This window comes from Gymnodraco acuticeps, unplaced genomic scaffold (assembly GCF_902827175.1).
Source record: "Gymnodraco acuticeps unplaced genomic scaffold, fGymAcu1.1, whole genome shotgun sequence".
NCBI lineage: Eukaryota > Metazoa > Chordata > Actinopteri > Perciformes > Bathydraconidae > Gymnodraco > Gymnodraco acuticeps.
This window is the reverse complement of record NW_022989819.1, coordinates 305,749-322,241: the sequence shown is the minus strand read 5'-3', so window position 1 is coordinate 322,241 and position 16,493 is coordinate 305,749. Positions and strand designations below refer to the sequence as shown.

Genomic DNA, 16,493 nt, shown 5'->3' with positions numbered 1-16,493 from the left:
AAAGGGTGCAGTTACCAACCTATTGCCTATTTTGGATCCTGTAGTTTGATCCACTGTAAAAATGCAGTCGTTCATATAAATGGGATTATACAAAAAATACAAATGACACAGTATAACAGTTAATCACACCCCTCTAAAACTGTTTTAACAAATCTCAACATTATTACTTTTTTTAAAAGTAATGTAATGCACTGTTCTATTACATCCAATAATACACGTTTTTTTATTACAAGACCTTATTCAATATAAGGTCTTATGTCTTTCCACTACAAAGTTCTGTATATACTATTTTCTAGCGATTCACTTACAAACCCTTGAAAACACAAGACTGCTGACTCTCTGGCACTCGGCAAAGGTTAAAGATGAAGGATGAGTACGATTTAATTATGAAGTTAACAGAAACAAACAGTACAAAGTAAAAAAGTAATCTTTAATTATTTTATATGGTGGTTGAAATGTGTTCTGTGTATGTGCACCTGTGAGTTTGAGTGTACTCTATGTTAAATGTGCTTTCCTGCAGCTGCCAGTTGTCACTAGTGCAAAGAGTGTTCTAGTGTCTGTGCTCGTTCCCTTCATGACATGTGCTCCATTTACCTCGACACACTGCTTGGATTCATGTGTTGAACATTGTGGGAGACCCTCCTATGCAAGGGGCTTTTGTGGAGTCGTGGCATTCATGTGCAGATGGGACAGGCAACCCACAGGGTCCTCTGTCCGTGCAGGCCCAGGGACAAATGCTCAAACATAAACAAGCAAACACTGTTAGCCTTGGCTGTCATTTTTACAGTTAAATACCAAAAAACGGCCAATAAATATACCACAAAACATATTTACAGCGAGTGACTGTAATATGCATAGCACTATGGGTACAGTGCATGCACGTTATATGTCATATTATGTAACTTGTAGGCAACTGTTTTCTCTAAAGATAACACAAAAATATAATAAAATGTCTAACAAGAGTGTACAACAAATTGGGCTTGATGGATATGGCCAAAATCTTCTATCACAATATAGGTTATTTCTCCATATATAATGATGTAGCATGTTTTCTGGTAATACAAAAAAAGGTCTATCTGAAATGACCACATGGTAACGCCTATATTTATATAATTCGATGTGAATAAAATACTTGACAGTAAGATATTCTCTTTTTAAGAACTTGAAAAAGATATATATTATCTACATTTTCATATAGTTTTGACCCTTTAAATATCACCATATCGCCCAGGCGTACAATGAATCCACTTTTCTGCCATGCATACAAAGGTTAAGTCAGCGCTTCAGTTCACAGGACACAGTGGAAAAGGTCAAAGGTTAAAGGTGAGATGGCTACATGATATCATCACAATCCTAAACCCTTTGTCCTTCCTGAAACAATGCCTAGAGGTGAATGACTTTTTTCTCATTGGAATCTGTTTCTAGTTCGTTGTTCTAACAATATTTTTAAATCTACATCTTCATCTTTTATTTAAACGTAAGTAATATATAATGGTTACAAAAATATTTTCCGAGGTCATGGTTTCTCCATACAACTGCCTTGTCATTGAATATTGAACTGCAAATTAAACACAATAATTGTCATGTTTCCCATTTTATACTCTTTGAAACTGATACTGTGAATCGCCTGTTTTAAATACTGATTTTTGTTCAAAAGGCTTTACAACAATAGTCTTGGTAAAAAAAATGTGCCAGCATTAATAAGTCCTATAAAATAGGAGTAAATCCTGCTCATATCTATAGAATATTGTAATCTTACGTACAGTAAAATGTTCTGTAATGTCTGTTAGAAATACCGTAGCTCGCTTCAAAAAAGCAAATTACTCCTTAATTTTAACTGATTTTCTGATATTGTCCAGCTAATTGTTCACCATTTCTGAGACTGAGTGAAGTTGCATTGTTCCGTTTGCGGGTATCTCATGCTCGGTGATGGCAGTACAGCTGATTTCTTCTGTGAAATGTATTCCTGGGGGTAAATCCTGTGTAGTCTTTTTACACCTCCCAATCACACACAGCCTTTGTAGCAACTGCAGAAGAGCAACTCTCAGCTCTCGACAGCGCAGTGCATACAGCAATGGGTTGACTGCGGAGTTGACCAGGCAGAGGGTGCTGCAAAAGGCGAAGGCCCTCTGTTGGGTGTGGGTCAGAATCACAGAGACATCAGCCAACATGAAGGAGAGTGCAGGAAGCCAGCAGCCCACTAATATGAGCAGGATCAGGCCAAAGGTACGAGCTAGCCTGATATCTATCCTCATGCGGGCGTGGCCTGTCCCTCCCTGGAGACTGGTCATGGAGGACTCATGGCGGTGGGCCTTCCACAGGATCAGAGCATATGCACACAAAATCAGGGTCAGAAGCACCAGTGTAAAGCTGGTCCAGCAGGCCAGGTAGCCGTGGTTGATGTATGGAAACAGGCGCGAGCAGGGTGGAGTAAGCCCTGTAGGACACCTCCAGCCCATCAGAGGCAGGAAGGAGATGAAGATGGTGGCGCTCCACAGGATCAGCAGGCAGAGCAAGGCTCTCCGGCGGGTCAGCAGCACCTTATAGCTGGAGGCCTGGTAGATGCAGAGGTATCGGTCCAGAGCAGTCAGCAGTAAACTCCCCACTGAGCTGGTGAAGGCCATGATGACACCACCTAACTTGAAGAGATAGGCGGTGGGGGTGTCACTGTGCTGAAACAGGTGAAAATCCAGGAAGCTGGTGGTAAAGAAGCAGCTGGCGAAGACATCAGCCAAAGCAATGCTGGCAATGAACAGATATGTGGGTCGCCGCCGCAGGGTGGCAGTGGCAGCGATCACTCCCAGCACTAGAGCATTTTCCAGCAGCGTGAAAGGACCGGCCAGAAAACAGATGGAGCCGATGGCTGTCATCTCAGCCTGCATGAGGACCATGTAGCACTCCAGATTCTCACAGGACCTGTTGGCTGCTAGGAAAACATAGATACACACTTTTAACTAAATGTTCTATTATAACCTCCTATCCATCCCCACCAACATCAATCACCGGACCTGGGGGGACAGAGCCTTCTCCGTCGCTGCCCCCTCCCTCTGGAACTCACTCCCACAACCCATCAGAGACTGCACTGACCTCACCACCTTCAAAAAACTCACAAAAACTCACCTCTTCAATCTGGCTTTTAATGTGTGATTGTTTTTGTATTATTTGACATTAACTTTAACTATATATTTATTTGTTGTTCCTTTCTTTTCTTTTCACTATATCTGTAAAGCGTCTTTGAGCACCTGTAAAAGCACTAACAAAATAAATCTATTATTATTATTATAAATGTACCTTCATGTATTACATTTGCTGAAAACCCACATTGTATTGAACCATTTCAGATTATAAAGAAAGGAAATGTGTTTATTGAAGCTACATACCTGTTGGTGATGTGGGAACTGCCCCCTCCATTTCAACTGTTACTGTACGGGCCAGATTGAAAAAAGTGTTATTTAAAATAAAAACTAAGGAAAACACCTGAAGCAGAAGAACAGCAAAACTGTAATTGACAGAATTTATCAAAAAACTGTTTGATTTTAAAATGTCTTAGTACATACAGAAAAATAATTGAAAAAAAAAATTAACTGTGATTTCACTTTTCCAGTATTATCTTGACTTTTCAGCACCTGTTAGTACGTGGTGATGTTCCTAAAAACAAACGATGATGTTATTAAGAATTATAAAAAAAACCTACGTTTAAAGAAAATGAACAACAAAAGGCCATCAATTAACTAAAATAAAAGAAGTTAATGCATGAGACATAACAGCCACAATAATACCCTGAAATATGTAATATCCTGATTTTAACCACATGTTTATAACACCATTATCTTATAACAAACCTTGTTATTCACATCAGGGGCATGAGACAGGCCACTTCCTGTGGAGAAACAGATAAGTAGGAAATGTGATGCATTTGGCTCTTTGTCAATATTGAACTTAGTACTTAAAGGTAACATTATCATTTGTGAGTCAATACAGAAAGTCATTAAGAGTTCAGAGCAAACAGACAATGATCATTACAGTATCTGACGGTGCCGATATTTAAGAGATAGTCACAAGGAGCCAGTGTATAAAGCAAGCCATTAAACATTTCTTACTCAAGCAATAATGACTTAATGTTGTTGCCCACTGCTCCTACTAGACTCTGTAGTAGGATGGGTTAGATGCAGAGGCCAAATGTCGCTGTGTGTGCTGTGTGCTCTGCATGTGTGACCATTAAAAGAGGGTTTCATCCCCCCCATTAACAATTCAGGAAAAGATGAATCGCCTTATTATGTGGAAACATCGAATACATCCAGTGTGATCATTGTGTGGTGATCGTATCACTTTTAGCTGCACATAAACCAGCAGCTGCAGATTTAGCTGTAATAAAACATCTCAAAACTGCTATGTGCTTTTTATTTAAACAGATATTTCTCATGTACTGTATGTTGAAGCATTTAGGGTGATAGCCTGCAACTCATATCTCTGTCTTATTACTAAACTTTGCATTATTAGTGTCTGCTAGACATCTTCTGTCATTTTAGTTGTTTGTTTAATGAACTGAGCTTGTTGAGAGACTACAAATGTCATTAGTATTTCAACAATCACTGTAACTCAGTTATATTCAGGTATCAGCATGTTCTTGGCCTATTGACACATTTGACAGGATGAAGACTGCCCCCTTTTGGAAATAGAGGGGATTTTATTGTAACTAAGCAGTAAATCGTTGGGTGAAGGTCACCACAGATGAACAATTTCCTGTAGTGCATCACCTGTATGCAATCAATAGATGAAACGAAGTGTGGGAAGCCGATGTGAGTGGATTTGATTAAAGTAACTAATGCTGAGATAAACAGAGGGGCCACCTGTAAATACTTGCATAGCCTTAAACAGAGTATATTTTTTGACCTAAACATGTAAAATAAATGTAAATCACTCTTCTTGAAGAAAAAGCTATTAACCATTAAGTAAATAACATAAAAAGAAGCATTTAAATGTATCTAGGACAGAAGGAGGCTAACAGGATGCAGTATAACACTGACTAAAAGAAACCACTTTCCAACAATCAGGTCACTTTATTACCTATATTCTATTTTCCATTATTTGTCATCAGATATATGTCATTGCCTTATGAAAGAATAGGACATATATATGAGCAGAAGTGGTGTAACAAAATTACTTTTCACAAAGGCCATATTGACTTGAGGCACAATATTTCACAATTCAACTGTGGGCCATGTGCAAGCACTGGTGGATATTACACCACCTCGGGCTCGTTTCTCCCTTGAGGTGACAGAGTTTGTGTGTTTTGAGTCTCTAACTCATATAAAATGGAATAACTCTAAGAAAGCAGCAGCAGTGCATATACAGGAAACTAAATGTATATAAAAAGCATCCATGTTAGTCACTACTGAAATATGATTTGTGCAATAACCCCTTGAGTCACTGTTTAACCGGCCACATTGTTTCAAAATATCACAAGCCCTTCTAGCACGAGTAGAACAAGTTAGAAATTAATAATTGACATACTAGTGGCAGCAGACAATAAATCAAAAGTAGCGCATGTACTGCAAAAACACACATATTATGTATAAGGCCGTAAAGTAAATGAGGACTAAAAAATGAATGATTTCACAGAGATATGGTCACAACGCCAGGGTAAATACAACATCATTACACACTTAACCGGCAATAAAGTTAATTTGAAGAGTTTACCTTCAGCTTTCTCTTGTGTTTGAGGTTGATGTTTTTTCCTCCTAGCAGCAGAAGAACCACAACATCACCCCACAGACATGCAAACCTGACTGCAGCTAAGTGCATGAGTGAGGGGGATGTGATGACATGAGAGCGAGAGGGAGGGAAAGAGAGAGACTCACAGAGAGAGAAACTGATGGAGAACGACGAAAGAGCACAAATTATGAATTAGATGTTTAGCTGGAGTCTGTGATGAAACGATAACATAGTAATACAGCCTTATTTTCACATGATTGATTAAATGTAATAAAGGTGAAAGGGACACTACTGATTCCGTAATATAGTACAACTGCAGTGATCACACACTTCTTTAGCGACGTCTTTCCTGCAGAAAGGGTCAGGATTGACTCTGGGGAGGAAAGCACTTTAGCATGTCGAGAAAAAATGGATAAAAAAACAACAAACCCACTTTATTCATGAAAAAATGAATACAGTGACCTTTAAAACATATTGCTTGTCTTTGAATCCATTCCTATGTCTTAATAACACGACGAATATTCCCTGATTTAAGATTATTGAGGCAAACGCTATTCAAATTGGTAGAGAATGAACTTGATTTGACATGTTTTCAAAATTACCATAAATGGCATCTTGCCATTTAATCATTCCTATTTGTGCAGCACCAGTTTTCCTTTCCACCTATTTTGCTAATGACTTTCCATTCATCTTCATCTGACAGACAGTATCTACCATCACACATGCACACACTCTCTTTCATCATGGTTTATGCTATTTTTAACATAATGCTTGAAGGAGTACAAGCATACTTGAATTGCTTGCCTTCTGTGTGTATAAAGCATTGGCAAAAGGATAACAAATAGATTTTATTATGGTTGCTTATTAGTTTAAAGATTATAAGTGTGTGCATTAGAACTGATTATATAATTTGAGTGCATCGGCTGTTTAATTATTGTTAACAGCTAATCCACAGTAAGTACTGAGGTGTGCAAACCAGCCTTCATTGCAAATCTACAAGGTTTTAGATGTTTTCTTTTATGTTGACTAATACCTGAATCCACAGTTGGTGTGAGGTGCAGTACTGCTTGTGATACTACAGGGGGCGATGCTAAGCAATCATCACAGTGGACATAATGAGTGACGCAGTTTGGCTTATGTCCCTGGTGAAAATAGGAATATTAGTAGTTCAATAACAATTTAATCAGGTCAGAAAGTCACACACCTGAGGCGTTATTAAATTAATTAAACCTGTTTTCCCTTATTAAAGTATGTTAAATTAGGCAGAAACTGGGACAATAATAAATGACAAGATAAGAAAATAGGTCAGAAAGATATGTTTCGTGATATAATTGAAGATATTATTCAAGTACGTAATGATGGTCTTGTTATAAGACACAGTGGTATCTGGTTCATGCTCTCTCCTCCTGTGACCTGAAACATCCAGCAGAGCACGAACACAGGAAATGTGATTAGGAACAGAAAGCAGAGCTACAATAAGATTGCGTCACTGCGTGCGCTGGTGCAGCACAAGACAAAATAAAAACCTTGAAATGTTCAATTATCTGTTGGATAACATCAGGCTTTTACAAAATCCCTTTTTCTCTCATAACACAAACATCAATGTTCGGTTTTTGCTGTTTCAGAATGATTCCGGTTAAATCCATTTCCTCTCTTCTCATTTCCAGATTGCCAGACCTTCAGACAGCTGCATCAGATTAATGATGTGAAAAACACAAGAAAACATTTACAAATCAAACAGAAACCTAATTACTTCACTGTCAATTATGAAATAATGCATAATTGTTTGATTTAGTTTGGAAATTGAACAATGTATTTGGAAATTAAAAAGGGGATGAAAACTGTAACCATCAAACAAAAAATGTAAGTAGGCTATCAAACAGAAAACTTCCGAAAGTTAACATTTACCATATAAATATTAATAATAATAATACATTACATTTATAAAGCGCTTTTCTTGGTGCTCAAAGCGCTTACAAGCAAGTAAAACAAAAATAACAACAAAAGTAGAAAGTGCTAAGCTAGGAGGAATAAGGGCAAGGGGTTAGTTGATTAGGAGTTGAAGGCAAGAGTGAAAAGGTGAGTTTTGAGGGATTGTTTGAATGATGTGAGAGTGTTGGCGGATCTGACGTGGCTGGGGAGGGAGTTCCAGAGTGTGGGAGAGGCTGCTGCGAAGGCCCCCTGAGCCCTTCTCACTTCTCTTGTTTTTCATTTCCTCGCTCCTCGGTCTTATCGGAAGTTGATTTGTCTGCGCCATCTTGAGTAGCGTCCCAATGGCCTTATTTTTGCCGGAGGACCGAGGACCGACGAGCGAGGAGCGATAATGGAGGAGCTATAACCGAGGAACCACCAGACCATCCTTCGATGAAATCCTCAGACACTCGCCCCGCCCCCTTACTGTGTATCGCTCACTGATTGGACGAGGCAGTGCATGCACTGATGCTTCTTGACATGAGAGCAGTTTCCCAGCGGAGTGAAGAAAATACATGAACCTCACGGGAGTCACTCCTCAGTTTATACCGTGTTTTGTTTCAATTAATGTATCATTTAGTTACAAATATGTGATATATCTAAACAACAAAGTGGTCAAAAATAATTTTCTTCATTTTTTGGAACCATTTTCATGATAACTTTTTTAGTTTTACATTTTCATTTATTGTCATTTCCATTCAGTCATTCATTAAGTGCTATTAAAATGTTAATTTGCTACATATCCACACAAACAAACAAAGTGTGTTTGATAGATAACATATCTCTTTTTCTTCTCTCAATTATTTTATTTCTATTGTGCACTCTAATCAATATTAATCAAACTATTGTTCGTTTGCATTTTAAGAATGGCGTTTATCTTTTTTGAGAATGAGTTCTTATTTGATTTTATTTATTTGGGTCTACAACAGATGATACAAATGTTTGTGTCAGTAAATGTGTGGCGGGGGTGTTTGTGAAAACAACGGGGCCAGAGCTGCTGTCAGACGAACAGCTGTGCGGCGTCATCACAAACGGACGTCGCTTCACGTGACGCTCCGGAGGAAAGTACGTCCCATTGCTCTTAAAACTCATTTCTCTGCTTCTCGTGGTTTCCTTGCGTCTCTCCATGCTTCCCTGGTGGGAGGGACTAGTCACAGACAAACGACGCAAATGAGGGACGCAAGGAATCCATTTAACCGAAGTGAGAAGGGCCCCCTGTCACCCCAGGTCTGGAGCTTTGTCCTGATGGGCTGCAGTAGGTTAGCTTCAGCAGACCTGAGGCGACGGGTGGGGTTGTGTCGTTGGATGAGGTCACAGAGGTAGGCAAGGTTGTTGAGGGCTTTGAAAGTGAAAAGTAATATTTTAAAGTCAATGCGGTGTTTGATGTGATCATATAACAATTAAAGGTAGCTGCTTTCACAAAGCAAGAGTATGTCGTTAGATATATTGAAAAGAATACTGGATTCAGATTTTAAATAACAACCGTCCTCAAGATTGTAACTGTAGAATAACTCAAAATCCCAGACAAAATACAAACAGCTTGACCTCAGTGTCCTCGGTTGTATCTCCAAAGATGAACAACAAACAGCTGAGTTCTTCTTGCCCTGCAGGGCAGGAAGTGTATTGGTGGTTTGAACATTTCCGGAGTATTGTTTTAAAGACATTTCAGACTTAAAGACATGTGAAGACCAGACATCTGCGCACTTGAGTGAACATACAACTAAAGCTTGATTCTCCACTCTCCTGCTTGAAATAAAGTATTAGGGACACATTTGAACAATGCAATAATAACTTCACTATACGGCCTTGTGTGATTGTTTATTTATTTTTTTCAGCAGCTATTGTTTCATAGGTGTAGGGAATAAGGTACCAGCACTGGGTCTGAATTTATGGGTTAATCTGACATGTTTTTTCTTGTTTCTAAGTTGTTAAAGACAGGGATGTGTGTCTTTAACTAGTCAGTTGTTCAGTTATGGGTGTGTACATTCCAGGTAACTCATACTTATTTTTGTATGTCACTGTGCCTCTGATGGGAAACAGAAAATACATAAATAAACTTGTCAAGAAAAGAGAAACAACGTTTTGGATTGGTTTGCCAGTCTTACAGAAGATCTCTGATATATCATATGTGCCAACTTTGGCTGATTGGTGTGAAACAGTTTCTACTCTCTTATCACCCACTTCACTTTGTGTGGGTGTGTTTCACAACGCATGTCAGACTATTCACATGAAATCATTTACACATTCACTGCTGTTATTGTCTACAGTATATGCTGTGTGGAAAGAAATGGCACTGTAAACACAACTGTTATTTTCAATATATGTTTTATGGCTGTCCTTTGTCAAAAAAGAAAAGGGCCTTTGCAATCAGTCAAATATGGAGTCATGTCCCCCTCCTAGTGTCTGTTCTGTATTACCTAACAGCAGCATTTTGACCATGGTTTCCATACATAGCTGACTCTTGACGCGAACATCCCCCTTTCAAAGGTTGCTGTGCTTTGGGGAGTGTCCTTCCATGGCCTGCAGCTGTGAGAACGGCTTGCTGACGGTGAATGTGTTGCACAACTCGTTATGACGTTTTAAACAAGGTACAAGGACCATGGACTTATAAACGGGTCAATCTTTCACGACCGTTTTTAAAAAAAAATTATTATCTAGACTTTGACCATGCAGACTACCATTAAACCAACTTAACGGGCATAGCACCAATGTCCCCGGACTGTATGTTTCAAAAGGCAAGATTGTGTAAGTGACTGTAACAAGAACACAATAACATTTCAATATGTATGAAAAACAAAGTAACTACAGTCGCTTAATAAAGAAGCCCAATTAAAAGCTTTACAATGATTTGAGAACAGATAATGCTCAAATTGATTGTGACTTAAAATGTACTGTGGGGTAAACAGGCCTTGTGTGTATGCCCTGCTCTAAGTTTCTGATATTTTTCTATAGTAAGTCCCACACACATTTGCTCTCCAGGATACTGGAGTCCATTGTAAAACCTTTTGAGGTGTTGTGGCTCTCAGGGTTGATTCAAGAAAACATCAAGGGGAGGAATGTTCCCACCTAATAACCCCCAATGACTTGCCCACATGTTGCCACAGATGTATGACGCTCTGTGAAGTTTATTTGATACTATTGGTTTATGGTCATATTTAAACATTAAATTGGGCTTTTGTATTCAAGCTCACACTTGGTTAAAGCACAAATGGCAATGACATCATAGCCTACTGTAGCCAGTATCTATTGTCACAAAAAATAGATTTTAACACCAAGAAATTAACATGAGTAGGAATCTAAAATAATGTAACAACTCTTATAGTTGGAACATTGAAAGGAGAGCTAAATGAATTGTTTTAATATGGTGTAGCCTATGGGGTTTTTTGTTAAGGAAGAGGGCAGAGACATGGGGGATGGGCAGCTCTCACAGTCAATGGTTGATGTGTATCATTACAGCCTGTTGCAGCTGTTTCTAAAGCAGCACAACAAGTTTAACCAACGCTAGCGGAAACGGTGGAACAATTAATCCGTTTTACTGTAACAGATATGGAAATTAGCCTACGCTACTTCATAAAATGTAAACCCTGGAGGTTGTTTACCTTCTTATTTCAACGAAAGCTCGACAAAACACAAGACTGAACTACAGAAAATCACTTCATATGATGTTGTATGAGAGCCTATAGACATTTCCTATGTATGATTGCGTAAAAGCGGAACTGTTTTGGTGTTTTCAGGCAGTTGTTCTCTATTATTTTCTCACTTCTCTCGCAGGAAATACCCGAGCTCCAACAAAGGAAAGGAGAGGATGGTCACCGATTGACGTCACCCGTCTGGCAACAGGCGTGAATGCGTCTCGTTGTCTCTTCTGTGATTGGTCGTTCGGTTGGAACTCGACGTGTGATTGGTCAGATATCGGTTGAGAACGAGCTACATATATCTGCTGAAGATTCCATTTTGTTGCAATTCAGACGGAGTCGGGAGAGAAGAGGTGACCTACAGCCACTTTGAACACCACCGAAGTTTCGAGGGAGACGGGATTTGTAGGAAACATAGCTTGCTGTGCCTCTTACACATAGTCCGTCGAGGGGTTTCTAAAGGCTGGTCGCACATTTTCTCGGACGAAGGGCTTCTTTACCACCAAAGCCTGAGGAAGTCGGTAAGAGAAGCTGTTTTTGTGCATCGTCGCCATATTGAGCTCACAGTCTCTTTGTTTTGATTTGGTGCCAAAGCTGTGTGACAGATACTGGAAATACGTTATTAACTTAACCCATGTTACTACTACTACATTTTAGTTACTTTAATCGAGATATTTGAAAACAAAACATATATTTTTACCCGGAAAATCTCCGACACAAAGACGGCTGGCAGGACAAAGCGTCCCCAGGCTAGAGGCACACAAACAAACGTGTCGCAGTTTGCATATCTAACGGTTTGTTGTGATACTTGGACAGTTTTTAGAATATTTTATAATGACAATGTTTCTAAAGAAACGTAGTTAACCTGTTTTATTGTTAATTGTCTTTTGCAGTGCTTGATTTAATGACGCACTCTTAAAAGGCACGTCTTCTCCTTTTCAAAACAATTACATGAGCAACACACAGTGTATTTAGCATCTAACTGACATTTTCTCCTAAAGGTTACGGCTTCTTGGAGAAACATTGTGTGCCGAGGTGAATTGATGTTCAGCTCGGTTCGACAGGAAAACAACGCTCATTGGCACATGAAAACTTCAGACCTTGTTGGACACAGACGTACAGCGAGAAGTAGACAGAGACCTACTTCGAGGACCTGGGGCCCGGTTGGAGGTGAACGGTTGAAGAGAGAGCTTTGCTTCGCCAACTTTCTGACAACAAAGAGGTGAGCTGGGGTTGTTTTGATCTGGGCTGTGGGGGAGGGGCGACGCCGAACAAGGCTGTCTAGTGTTACTGCACGTACCGTCTGTGCTTGTTTTCATTGAGATGTGCTGTGGGTGGGTGGATTAGACTATTTTGCATTCAATTCATATAATATTTAGTGCAAACCATTCCCAAGTTGCCAGTGATGTCAACTAATAATATTTTCTTATCATAGGTGACACGTAGTGCAGCAATATGGGAGGTGGAGAGAGATACAACATTCCAGTTTCCCACCCCGAGCGTGCTCTGCCCAAGAAGAACCATCAACTTGGCCGGACTAAGCAGAGAAGCCGTGACCAGAGCGGAGCAGCAGCATCTGCCGGAGGGGCAGCGGGTCTTCACCATCATGGCCACCGCCGGAGTGACAAAGGCTTAGCCTACCACAGGTCTCCAGAGGCGCGGCAGGCCGCGTCCGCCGAGAAGAACACTTCTGTTCGCTTTGCCGCCAACTATGATCAGAACTGGGAGGGTGCAGTGTCTCACCTCAACACGCTCCTGGCCACACAGGGAAGTCCAAGCTACGCTGGGCCTAAGTTCAGCGAGCCACCCCTGCCCAGTGTATTGCCCAAACCCCCCAGCCACTGGGTGTCCTTCCCAATGGGATCCTGTGACAACAGGGAGATGATGGCCTTCCAGCTCAAAAGTCTCCTCAAGGTGCAGGCCTGAGGAGGGGTGCCCAGACTCGATTGAAAAGCCAATATATGAACTGGGACTCTTTTGAGGGCTCCCACCCACCAGGAACACCTCAGTGCTGTAATACTTTTAGCTGTTTTTAGATTGACACCAGTGTTAGATTGCATTTGCAGTAATGTTTACTGTGAATCTTTTTTCCACACATAAATTTTAAAACTAATATTTCCAGATATTGCAGCCTTGGAGCCTTGCTGGTCGGTAATGCCTTTAGTGGAGTCAGTTTCTGTGACTAATGACGAACTGGATATCCCTTATTTCTATTTTTGTTTTGTTCTTTTTAATGTTGGCTATTAAGTGGATTCAGTGTGTTTCCCCTTCTAAACAAGTGTTATAATATCGGACAGGTAAATTCCCATCACCTTTACAGTCCATTTCTGTGGACAGACATGCTTTTCATTTACAAAGTCTTTGATCAGCCTTTAGGGGTCCTGTCTTAAGCTTCCGGTGCTAAAGCAAACTCACATTTGTAGCATTTCTTGATTAGGGTTCACCTTCTTTTCTTTAATGTATCGCAATCCTTGTTTGGGATGGAAAAGGCACTTAACTGCAATTCTGCAGGGAAAAAAGCTATCTTACTGGAGGTAATGCACTGTCTAGTACAGGTCAAAGGTATAACCTCAAACTGAAAGATAAAAGAGACCATGGCACACAGGCCTTGGACTATCGGCTCCTGTACCTTTTTTATTGCGCTGTGCGCACATGCACTACAGGAGCTGATCTTGTCTAAGGCCAGAACTCTCTATCATAGCATTATTTTGTACAAGTCCTTTATTGTTGTGGTTGGAAGATGTATGAAGAACTGTGTGTAACCAAAGCAATGTTTTCGCTGTATTTTTTTTCTCTCCCCTTTTTGGGGGACATCCTCCTGACATGTGGTCGGCATTGTTGCCATTGCCACTTTAACCTTTAAAGCCCGGGAGGTGAATGGGTAAGACTCCCTGTGGTCACTTCTACTGTTAATCTGTTCCAATCGTTCATGTGGTTGCTCCTCAGTCTCTGCCTTTTCAGGACAGTGCTGCAGCTCCAACATGCGGAAGAGGGCCAGGCTTAGTTGTGGGACTGTTGAGTTTCACTCTATCAAGTCATGTGAAATGGTCCTGTTGGCTGCATGCATTAGAAAGCAAGCTGAGGCAGAACTGAGGAAGGTTTCTGAAGTGAAGTGGCTGCAGGGACTCTGTGAGGCAGGAGGCTGGTGTTTATGTTTACAAAATAGGTCTCAGTGGATGACCAGTCCATTATCAACAGCCACTCTGCCTCTTGCCTCTGCGTCTTGTTTACCCTCTTGCACTGCAATCAGACTAGTTTTTAATAAGTTACAGACAAAGATGCTATTGAAAAGATGGAGGCGTAATTGACTATCTCCCGATGGATTCTCTATTTTTGTGATTCAACCCTCAATGAGGCTCTCTTTGCTTTCCCCTTGCAGAATTGGAGCTGTTTATGGCCAGTCTAAAGAAAACAAAACAAAGTATGAGAGCTTGTTAATGTGTTTAAGAGCCATGTAAATAATATGTAAAAAGTACTTGTAGCATATGTACATTTGCAGGCCAAATTTGAGGCCTGTTTGACAAAAAGTATTTTTAGTAATAACACTGAATGTATAAGACATGCTAAGGACGTGTCTTGACTTCAATGTCTTGACTTCAATACTGAAGAATATTTTTGTTAAAAAAAACTGCATATAGCATTTCTCAGTACCCCTGCACTGTTATCTTTCCAGAGATCTTGCACATGTTTTTTATTGTTTTGTATTAAACAGTGTAGGGTGAACTATGCTTTGTGCAAAAAGTAAAACTGCAAAATGTAAATTTGATCCTAGAGGAGACTTGCCTGTGTATGAACTCGAGTTCTGAATGTGCTTACAATATGTAAGCGTGATGCTTTTAATCTCGAGTTGACCTGTTTGTGCCTAAGTTGAAATCCATGCTGAAACTGAATACTTGCATTAGGTGGCATTGCCACACGATGACCAAAATGTTTTCATCTGAACCATCTTCAGTTCTCCGCTGCTCTTCCGCCAGCTGACAACTGAACGTGGCCCCATAATGTTTAAGTTGTACTTTATATTGGTTGTTCATGTAAATGTTTAATTTCTTGCCCTGATTGAGTTGTGCATGGCAGTCTCCTCATTCTAAATTTGAAAATATTGAATTGGCTGTTAATTTGTCCCCTTTGAAATGTCACTGAATATGGAAAAGAAAAATGCCCCGTTTAAAATTGGCATGAATTAGTGTTTGAAAAAGAAAACGAATGCACTCTGAATTGAAAACAAATTTTACAAAAAAGAAGAAATAAATCCCTTTCCCTTCCCCCCTACCTCTGTCTGTGTTTGAATATTTTTCTTTGGAGTGAACACTTGTGTCTAGGGTGTGTTGTACAATAGACCTTTGCTCAAGGAACCCTCTCTACTTTCAATCGGGAGTGTCCAAACTTTTTTTCACCGAGGGCCACATACAGAACAAATACGAAGTGCTGGGCCACTCACTAGAGGTATTCTGCCTCATAAATGATGTTCTAAATCCATCAAATGTAGGTAGATTATGCTTGTTACTTGAATATGCTTTAAGATAAACGGCAGCCTACCTCACAGCTCTCCATAGGGTTTCATTCATTTTGTTAGGCAAGTTTATTTATATAGCACCTTTCAACACAAGGCAATTCAAAGTGCTTTACAAAAATGAAAGACATTAAGAAAATGGCATTTAAAGTCAGTCATTAAAAAGAAAAGCTAATAAAAGAAACATTAAAATAAAAAGTACATGGATAAAAGTTACAGTGCATTCTAAGATATGAATAGTTCAATTAAAAGCAGCGGCAAAAAGAAAAGTCTTCAGCCTGGATTTAAAAGTAGTCAGAGTTGCAGCGGACCTGCAGGTTTCTGGGAGTTTGTTCCAGATATTTGGAGCATAATAACTGAACGCTGCTTCTCCATGTTTAGTTCTGACTCTGGGGACAGAAAGCTGACCAGTCCCTGAAGACCTGAGAGATCTGGATGGTTCATAATTTAGCAGGAGGTCAGAAATGTATTTTGGGCCTAAACCATTCAGTGCTTTATAAACCAGCAGCAGTATTTTGAAATCTATTCTTTGACACACAGGAAGCCAGTGTAAAGACTTCAGAACAGGAGTGATGTGATCCACTTTCTTAGTGTTAGTGAGGACTCGAGCAGCGGCGTTCTGAATCAGCTGCAGCTTTCTAATAGATTTTTTAGTGAGACCT

General features: G+C 40.0%; 2 protein-coding genes across 2 annotated transcripts; one reads left to right on the top strand and one right to left on the bottom strand.

Moving 5' to 3' along the window:
* Nucleotides 1-409: 409 nt before the first annotated feature.
* cnr2 (cannabinoid receptor 2) lies at nt 410-5,781 on the bottom strand. Its single transcript, XM_034233060.1, has 4 exons — nt 5,701-5,781; nt 3,843-3,880; nt 3,381-3,422; nt 410-2,926 (listed from the first exon to the last, which is right to left on the bottom strand). Exons 3-4 carry the CDS (start codon nt 3,409-3,411, stop codon nt 1,860-1,862), a joined length of 1,098 nt encoding a protein of 365 aa, XP_034088951.1. The 5' UTR covers nt 3,412-3,422; nt 3,843-3,880; nt 5,701-5,781; the 3' UTR covers nt 410-1,859.
* Nucleotides 5,782-11,582: 5,801 nt separating this feature from the next.
* pnrc2 (proline-rich nuclear receptor coactivator 2) lies at nt 11,583-15,590 on the top strand. Its single transcript, XM_034232828.1, has 3 exons — nt 11,583-11,842; nt 12,323-12,543; nt 12,757-15,590. Exon 3 carries the CDS (start codon nt 12,777-12,779, stop codon nt 13,245-13,247), a length of 471 nt encoding a protein of 156 aa, XP_034088719.1. The 5' UTR covers nt 11,583-11,842; nt 12,323-12,543; nt 12,757-12,776; the 3' UTR covers nt 13,248-15,590.
* The last annotated feature ends 903 nt before the right edge of the window (nt 15,591-16,493 follow it).

What these genes read in the sequence shown, in the direction of transcription:
- cnr2 (XM_034233060.1), bottom strand. Translation starts at nt 3,411, where the DNA reads ATGGAGGGGGCAGTTCCCACATCACCAACAG. An exon ending in AGTTCCCACATCACCAACAG is followed by an intron (nt 2,927 to 3,380) that starts GTATGTAGCTTC and finishes ATGTTTTCCTAG; the next exon opens with CAGCCAACAGGTCCTGTGAG.
- pnrc2 (XM_034232828.1), top strand. Translation starts at nt 12,777, where the DNA reads ATGGGAGGTGGAGAGAGATACAACATTCCAGTTTCCCACCCCGAGCGT.